Here is a 9,256-nt window from a genome sequence, read left to right on the forward strand (position 1 = left end):
TCCTATGAGGGTGAGGCAGGGGACAGTAACCTCGTGAATAATTCTTTGGGGGCACCTCACTGTGGTCAGTGAACACGGCTGCCAGATTAAAATACAGGATGCCAAATTAAATTCAGATAGCAAGTTTGTTTTTTTTTTTTTTTTTTTTTTTAGTGTTAAATATGTTTGAGGTATAGCTATACCTCAAAAAACAAAAAAAAACCCCAAAAAGTATTCATCATTTATCTGAAATCCAAATGTCCTGTACAGGGCGTCCTGTATTTTTATTTGCTAAATTTGGCAAGGCCACGAGTACGTTAACATAATGTCAAGCGGTTTGCCCGGGTTCAAGCTGGTCGGTAAGCACCAATCCATTCGGTTGTTTCAGGGAACAAAACACCTTCCCACTAAAAAGTAAACAGCAGGTAGCAATGAAACTCGGAAGAATCTTGACCCTTTGAGGAACCCGTAGTGACACACCGGCCTTAACCACGGCTTTGATTGATTGCCCCATGTGCTCCGTTCTTCTCTTTCTGCTACTGGAATGATGTCTCTATCTCGTTTTCCTTTTCTAGTCCCGCCCTTTCAGCTACCGGCTCTGGATGGGGATCGGTAACCCAGAAAGGGCCAGCAAAAGCGCGGACGTGTTTAGAGGAGCGGAAGTAGTGAAATGTCTCTGAACACCGTAAAGTGCAGCTGCCTGTCTCCCTTTCCGGATAAAGAAAACAGTTCCGACAGTCAGTGCCGGCCTTCCTCCTGTAAGGGGATCTGTCGGACACTTGCTAATTCAGTTTTTCTTCCCCACTCCGGGCCCTTCCCTATCGTCGCCCCCTTCACCTTGGATCATGTTTAAGAAGTAAGGACATGCCGTGGCCTCCCTCGGCTGCTCACGAAGGTGGTGGGGGTGGGTGGTGGGGAAGAGGACAAGAGCAAAGCTTCTCTTTCTCTTTCCCCCACCCCTGCCATCCTTACTCTTTAAGGTTTTTCTGTAGTACCATGCTTTCAACACTATATGTCTCTGTCTCAGTACTATGCTTGCAACATTTTTTTAAGCTTTTCGCCCCTAATCTTCAATCAGGTTGGGTCCTCCCACTCTCATTTTCTATCTCGTTACCCCTCTTTCTCATTTGCCCCCTTTCCCAGTCCTAGCTCCATTCCTAGGATTCTACCAATCACATCCTTGCACTGTGATTTAGGGACATGCCCTCTTTAGCAAGAGGACAGCCCTGCTCTCTCTGCCATGTGGTTACTAGTTAGGAACTGAACAAGGGAAGGCTTGACTTCCTGGGTCATGGGAGTGAAGGAGTCTGGGTGACAGGAAGCTAGCGGACTGTCATACCTATTGCCTAGCTGCCAGATTAACCTTGTCTTGAAAATAACGTGATTGCTCCATAGGCTATTCAGTTGAGGAAGAAAAAAATTCTTTGCAACGTACCTAGTGGCTTTGCCTTGCAGATTTGGTAGACGCAAAAAGCAAAGGGGGAACATGGGCAAAGGAAGGTGGGTTTTGTGCATGACATTTTGAGCAAAAATAATTAGGGATGTTAAATACCGTCATTATTACTTCAAAAAAATCTCAACAGATTACATAGCGTAGGAGGGGCTGCTTTTCTGTGTTAATGTTTGGGTTGGTCATTTGTATCCTAATGCTTGAGGGTATTTTCATTTTGTTTTGTTTTTCACAGATTTTGTTATAGGTGGGAATCTGTTTCTTTCTGGGTAGAACTGAGTAAGATTTTCCAGGAAAGGCATTTGTGTAGCTGATTTCAGTTTATTGTGTTATATATGCCTCATATCCTTTCCCCTTCCCTGCCCCTCTCCAGCTAATTGTGTGTATATGACAGTTTAATATTGTATTAAGACACTGGTTTTGTGCTGGACAGAATAAAAGGGAAATTGTATTTTAAAAAGCAATTTCTTCCATAATTATTTTCGACATCTAAATATTTGCTTGGGAATAGGTAAATAATTTAAAAAATACCTTTAGCTATTCTGTTATGTCTTTTTAGAAATGCTTTTTGTTTTTCCTTGCAAAAATCATTTGGCAGATTTGATGAAAAAGAAAATGTGTCCAATTGCATCCAGTTGAAAACCTCAGTTATAAAGGGTATTAAGAATCAATTGATAGAACAGTTTCCAGGTATTGAACCATGGCTTAATCAAATCATGCCTAAGAAAGATCCTGTCAAAATAGTGCGATGGTAAGTCTTTGTTTTTTTTTCCATGTAAAACTCAGAGAAGCTGAATATAATATAATTAGACTGCACTCATAATAACTGATTATCTTTATATTAACTATTTATCTACTCTAAATGAGTAACCCTAAAACATCAATATTTATATTTTCACATGCTTTTCTATGTGAAAAATGCGGCATTGTGTACTGATTGTTTTATTAAAGAGTTAATTAAATGTTTTTATTCAGAGTCAGATTTATTTCAGCTTGTGCTTTAGAGATTTGTTTTATTAATTATCTACCAAGGAAATTAAAATATGTAATAAAATGTGAAATAAAATTGTAGCAGATCATATTTTTCTCTACTGGACTGGTGTTAATTTAAGTAGTGTTTTGTGGGGGTTTTTTTGGGCCTGGATCTTTACTGAAAATTTTTTTTTAAACCTTACTGTATTTCTATATATGCATACTTCATATTATACATTGTTTAAAGGATGTTTGGCATATTCATTTTTGAAAGAAAATATCTAACTTGGTACTTTGTGATGTTTGTTTTACAGCCATGAACATATAGAAATCCTTACAGTAAATGGAGAGTTACTATTTTTTAGACAAAGAGAAGGGCCTTTTTATCCAACCCTAAGATTACTTCACAAATGTAAGTCTTGTTAGAAAATATGTATTTGGGGATATGAAAAGACACAAAGGAGTTGAAAGTGACTTCTGGTAGTTAACTTATTGAAAGAAAAGTGAAAGTGAAGTCACTGAATCGTGTTTGACTCTCTGCGACCTTATGGACTGTAGCCCGCCAGGCTTCTCTGTCCATGGGATTTTCCAGACAAGAATACTGGAGTGGGTTGCCATTTTCTTCTCCAGGGGATCTTCCTGACCCAGGGATCGAACTCAGGTCTCCTGCATTGCTGGCAAACTCTTTACCCTCTGAGCCACCAGGGACTCCCACAGTTAACTTACTAGTACTAGGTTATATGGAATATAAAACTCAAAAGATTTCCCCTTCTCCGTCTTGTGGTAAATCTGAAAAATGCATATTCTCTCATTATGCATTCCAAAAGCCCAAGAAAGAACATTTATTCATTCATTCAAAAAATATTTATAGTTTTTGAACTTATTCTGTGCCAGGCACTGAGCTAGGTATTGAGAATGTGATAGGAAGCAAAGATAGACACGGTCCCTGTGCCTAGGAAGCTAACAGTCTAGTGGGGAGAATAGACAACAGTTAGATAATTACACACATACACATTCACAAAGCGTGTAATAAGTGCTGTAAACATTGGCTTTTACATCTGTACCCAGATTTGCTTCATAGAGAGAATTCTATATAAGAGAAAGCATGGAGTCCCAGTTCTTAGTAGTGTCAAGGCCAGGTGTTAAGAAACAAAATAATGTTTGTTGCTGCTGCTGCTGCTGCTAAGTCACTTCAATCGTGTCCGACTCTGATTCCATAGATGGCAGCCCACCAGGCTCCCCTGGCCCTGGGATTCTCCAGGCAAGAACACTGGAGTGGGCTGCCATTTCCTTCTCCAGTGCATGAAAGTGAAAAGTGAAGTCGCTGCAGTCCATGGGTCACAAAGAGTCAGACATGACTGATGTGACTGAGCAGGCACTGTATCCACTGTTATAATATCTTACAGAATAGTTTCACTGCCCTAAATATCCCCTCTTTTCTACCTACTCACCCCTCCCACCTCTTCCCCTCCTCCAACCCTTAGCAACCACTGATCTTTTTGGCAATTTTTATTGTTTTTTTTTCACTTGTCATATATTATGAATATTTCCCAAGGTATTACATATTCTCCAAAAACATGGTTCTATTATACGGATATTATAGATATACTTTAAGTCATTTATCTCTTAATTGTTGGACATTTAGGTTGATTCCAGTTTATTTCTAATATAAATATTAGTGCTATAATGAGCATCTTTCTACCTAAATATATTGCGCATTCCTCCTTTATTTCTTAGGATAAGGTCCTAGAAGTAGAATTACTAAATCAAAGAGTTTAGTTTAGGCTATTTGTACATATTGCCTAGTAGTCCTAAAGAAAGCCTGTACCTATTTATAAGCCTTTTAGCAGTAAATGGGAATGCCAGTTTTCTGACATTCTTGCTAGCACTGGTAATTACTTTTCTCAAAAATATATACCAATTTGATAAGTGAAGGAATGTGTTTCAGTTTTATTTCTCATCTGTCAAAGTACTGTAATTTCGGGAAGTATTTGTTCATGTCATTTGCCTTTTTCTGTTGAGTCTTTAGTTTTATTAATGGGTGTAATGTATTTCTTTTCTTCTAGATCCTTTTATCCTGCCACATCAGCAGGTTGACAAAGGAGCCATCAAATTTGTACTCAGTGGAGCAAATATAATGTGTCCAGGTTTAACTTCTCCCGGAGCTAAACTTTACCCTGCTGCAGTAGATACGATTGTTGTATCCTTCCCAGGCTCTGTTGAAAAATGTGTTCATTGTATTCTTGTTATCACTGAAAGAACTAACATCCAAGAGAGCATTAGATATATCTTTTGGAAGTTACTGTTATATCTTTCTGCTTACATTTGAAGATGTGGGAAGCAACATTATTTTGTGTTAGAAGTTAAGTGAGAACAAGTAATAAAAAGAGTCCCAGCTGCATTTCAGCTGTGTTAGGGCCCAGTGTTATGAGACTTGGGACACAGTATAAAACTCCTGATTATTAATAGAGAGGTTGTATATGATATGATTGGATCACTTATTTGAACATCATCTTGCTACTTTTACATTTGAATTACCCTGGGAAAAAAGCATTCAAAAGGGAAAAGAATTTAGGCACCAGGTGGAATTTTGGTGACTAGTAGGAACCATGGGCCAGAGAAGGCAATGGCACCCCACTCCAGTACTCTTGCCTGGAAAATCCCATGGACGGAGGAGCCTGGTAGGCTGCAGTCCATGGGGTCGCTAAGAGTCGGACATGACTGAGCGACTTCACTTTCACTTTTCATTTTCATGCATTGGAGAAGGAAATGGCAACCCACTCCAGTGTTCTTGCCTGGAGAATCCCAGGGACAGGGGAGCCTGGTGGGCTGCCGTCTATGGGGTCGCACAGAGTCGGACATGACTGAAGTGACTTAGCAGCAGCAGCAGCAGCAGCAGCAGGAACCATTGGCCATTCCTATTGCTTTATTTTGAAGTCCCTATTAACTTTTATTTAAAAATTCATTTTTAACTTGGTTGTTTGGGCCTCGGAACATGTTTTCTCAAAGAGAAACGTTGACGTCAGAGATAGCCCTTAAGAATCTATTCAACTCATGACATAGCTGAATAATTCTGCATTCCTTCCATTTCTCTGGTGTTGTTTCAGCCATATTCTAGATTAGTTTTTTGTCAACTAGTCTGGACAAGATGATATCTTCTGTTTTGTCATAGATAAAATGACCATTTGCCTCAGGTTGAGGAAAGGAACCATATTTGGTGGGAAATCACTGGAATGGGACAGCCATTGGAATGGGTTTAAGAGTGCTCAGAAGAGGGTGTCCTCTCTTGTGGAAGTTATATCTAAGGGGTAATATAAGTTGTATATCTTAGGAATAGCTTGTATTGACATAGATACTGGTCATGTAATAGGTGTTCAAATATCTGTGGAACATTGAAGAAATGAATGAATGAATTGAAAACCAATGGAGAAAAATATTCTCTGAGGACAGGTTATCCTTTTATGTTTATGATTGCTCTAAGTTTTTAAAGTTTATAAAGTTCTGGAGTTTCCCCTAAATGGAAAATTTTCCTAGTGTCTGGCCTTTACTTTTTAAATTACTTTTATTTTGAAATAATTATAGACTGTTGGAAAGCTGCAAAACTAGTACAGAGAGGTGTTGTGTACACTTGAAACTTTGAAAATATGGACTGTAATCTTTACCACTTTAGACACTTCAAATGAACCAAGAACATTCTGTTTGTTCTGGAGAGATTGCAAGTTACATTGGGCTCTTAAAGATAGATAGGGGATATAGTTATTGTTTTAATGTATCCTTTATATAAAACCACCATTTAGTGATTAAAGCACTAGAACAATGGATATTTATTTCTTTTTAATATTTTTATGCAAAAAATGTTATCTCCTTTTTTTGCCTGATTTCTTTTTCTTCTTCTCCTCCTTCTTTTGTTAGCATTGGGTTATAGTATTAGCATTTGACCCAAAACCTGAGAATGATTATTAGATTCCATTCATTTAGCATTTATTGAATATTTGCAGTGTGCCCATAAATGATGCTAGGTCCTTGCCTTCAAGGAGTTAATGGACTAGGTGAAAATGCAAGTTGGGTTCCCAGCGGCTTAAGCAGTAATGTGACACCCCCCTCGAAGGTATTTTGATAGATAAATGGTTTTCTTAGCTGTGTGTTTTCAGGCAATCATGGCAGAAGGAAAACAGCATGCTCTGTGTGTTGGAGTCATGAAGATGTCTGCAGAAGATATGTAAGTCTGCTGTTAGTCCCCCTTAGTTTTTCAGATATAGGTAACCTATGCAGTAAGGGGCTTCCCAGATGGCAGTAGTGGTAAAGAACGTGCCCACCAATGCAGGTTAGACATAAGAGAAACTGGTTCGATCCCTGGGTTGGGAAGATCCCCTAGAGAAGGAAATGGCAGCCCACTCTAGTATTCTTGCCTGGAGAATCCCATGTATAGAGGAGCCTGGGGATAGAGAAGTCCATAGGGTCACAGAGAGTCGGACACAACTGTAGTGACTTAGTGCACACGCAGGAGGAATCAGAGTTACAGGTGAGCTTTGCTCTCGTTCATACCATGTCTTACAAATGTTTATGCACAGAAGCCTCATTTCTGATTTTTCCTAAGACTTAGGAAGCCATTGAAAGTTATTTCCTCTCTGAGATTGCATTCTTTCTTTAGCACTCTGAAAAGAACCTGTGTGCCAACACAGCTGTATTATATGTATGTGTGTGGTATTTTAGGAATTTTTTTATTTAGTGTGATTTCACTTAGGTGTGGGGAAAGGTATTTTGCTGCTAGTTTTTAAAAACAGTGACATAATTTAGTGCCACACAGTATTTATCTTGTATTTTTACCTGGTGGCATAAAACATTAAGGAAATATTAGCGATACATTACCAAAACATGGGCTTCCCTGGTGGCTCAGCTGGTAAAGACTCTGCTTGCAGTGCAGGATACCTGAGTTTGATCCCTGGGTTGGGAAGATCCCCTGGAGAAGGGAAAGACTACCCTTTCCCAATCCAGTATTTTTCCAGTATATATATTTTCCAGTATTCTAGCCTGGAGAATTCCATGGACCGCATAGTCCATGGTGTAGCAAAGAGTTGGACATGACTGAGTGACTTTCACTTTCAGTTTATCAAAATATAGTCAATATACTTAAAAATGTTGGAACTCATTTGATGACCAAATTATTCCTATTACTTTTGTTTCAGGGTTAATTATAACACTTTGATGTTCTCCTGGTCTGGCAACATCATTACTCTGTTTCTGTGATCCTACTAGTTAGATCACTAGAATTTCTTTAAGACATGAATGAACTTCAGCAGAGTAATGTATTTTAATGTAGATGATCATGTTGCTGCTGTTGCTGCTAAGTCGCTTCAGTCGTGTCCGACTCTGTGCGACCCCATAGACGGCAGCCCACCAGGCTCCCCCATCCCTGGGATTCTCCAGGCAAGAATACTGGAGTGGGTTGCCATTTCCTTCTCCAGTGCATGAAAGTGAAAAGTGAAAGTGAAGTCGCTCAGTCGTGTCCGACTCTTAGCGACCCCATGGACTGCAGCCTACCAGGCTCCTCTGTCCATGGGATTTTCCAGGCAAGAGTATTGGAGTGGGGTGCCATTGCCTTCTCCAAGATGATCATGTTAGTGTAATATAAATAAATTCCCTATATATGGCTCAATAATTGCAAAAAAGAGCAATGCACCCTGAATTACATACTTAACAACATGTTTATGTGCTTTATTCCTTCTGCAGTGAGAAAGTCAACAAAGGAATTGGCATTGAAAATATCCATTATTTAAATGATGGGCTGTGGCATATGAAGACATATAAATGAGCCTCAGAAGAAATGCACTTGGGCTAAAAATGGATATTGTGCTGTATCTGTATCTGTGTTTGTGTTTATGTGTGACAGCATGAAGACAATACCTCTGTGGTTATGCTGAATAAATTCAACAGATGCTAAAATTCTGTTAGCTTCAAAAATTATTTTAATTTTTCTTAAACTTAAGTTAAATTTGGGTTACAAAGTTGGACATTAAAAGGTAGCTGGTAAGTAACCAAACTTAATTAAGACAACTTAATGTCCTTTCTTAGGCTAATGATGCAAGATGAAGGGCAAGACTTGGTAAATGAACTTGCTAGTATATGGCTGATGCCTTAGAAAATCTGACCAATTAATGGGGCTGGAGCTAGACTGGTTTTTTAAAACATTTTATTTTTTTTAATTGGAGGATGACTGCTTTAAAATGTTGTATTTATTTCTGCTGTACAACAGTGTGGATCAGCCATAAGTGTACATAATCCCTTCCCTCTGGAGCCTCCCTCCCACCTCCCCCCATCCCACCCCTCTAGGTTGTCATGAGCACCAGGCTGGGCTCTATGTGCTATACAGTATCTTCTCACTAGCTATATATTTTACACATTATAGTGTATATATTAAACTTGGATTTTTATCCCATTACCCAAGGGCACCTAGAAGTACCCCTTCTCTTTTGTGTGTGTTTTTTTTTTGTTGCTATTTCCATTTTTAAACTTTTCATTATGGAAAATTCTGAGCATAGAAAAGTATGGGTAGATAGTATATTGGATTTTCTAATCCATCACCCAGCTTCAATTCATGTCCAATATTGTTTTGTCTCTGTCTCACTCCCTCCGACTGCACTCCCCAATTATTTTGAAGCAAATCTCAGATATATCATTTCATCCATAGTTTCTTTAATATGTATTTTTAAAAGATATGTTTTCTTTTAAAAATATAACCACAATATCATTATCACACCTAAACATTTAGCTATTTCTTCAGATATATGACAAATGGACTTAATTGTTTCTCTTTTTATTTTTTTTAACCATTGGTTTGCTTGAAGTTGGTATCTG

General features: G+C 38.6%; 1 protein-coding gene across 6 annotated transcripts; it reads left to right on the forward strand.

The window, feature by feature from the left end:
• The first annotated feature begins 455 nt into the window (after window positions 1–455).
• On the forward strand, window positions 456–8,347 carry MCTS1 (MCTS1 re-initiation and release factor). Of its 6 annotated transcripts, none has more exons than XM_010821359.4 (7): window positions 456–835; window positions 1,375–1,479; window positions 1,989–2,180; window positions 2,716–2,813; window positions 4,468–4,601; window positions 6,553–6,620; window positions 8,132–8,347. In XM_010821359.4, exons 2-7 carry the CDS (start codon window positions 1,466–1,468, stop codon window positions 8,211–8,213), a joined length of 588 nt encoding a protein of 195 aa, XP_010819661.1. In that variant the 5' UTR covers window positions 456–835; window positions 1,375–1,465; the 3' UTR covers window positions 8,214–8,347. The 6 variants fall into 6 exon arrangements, with proteins under 6 accessions (XP_010819661.1, XP_024843606.1, XP_010819663.1 ...); XM_024987838.2 differs by having other exon boundaries at window positions 456–737; XM_010821361.4 differs by lacking the exon at window positions 1,375–1,479.
• Window positions 8,348–9,256: the final 909 nt, after the last annotated feature.

The sequence above is a fragment of the Bos taurus genome, chromosome X, assembly GCF_002263795.3.
Source record: "Bos taurus isolate L1 Dominette 01449 registration number 42190680 breed Hereford chromosome X, ARS-UCD2.0, whole genome shotgun sequence".
In the NCBI taxonomy this organism is placed as follows: Eukaryota; Metazoa; Chordata; class Mammalia; order Artiodactyla; family Bovidae; genus Bos; species Bos taurus.

What these genes read in the sequence shown, in the direction of transcription:
- MCTS1 (XM_010821359.4), top strand. An exon ending in CCTGTCAAAATAGTGCGATG is followed by an intron (nt 2,181 to 2,715) that starts GTAAGTCTTTGT and finishes TTTGTTTTACAG; the next exon opens with CCATGAACATATAGAAATCC. An exon ending in AAGATGTCTGCAGAAGATAT is followed by an intron (nt 6,621 to 8,131) that starts GTAAGTCTGCTG and finishes TTCCTTCTGCAG; the next exon opens with TGAGAAAGTCAACAAAGGAA.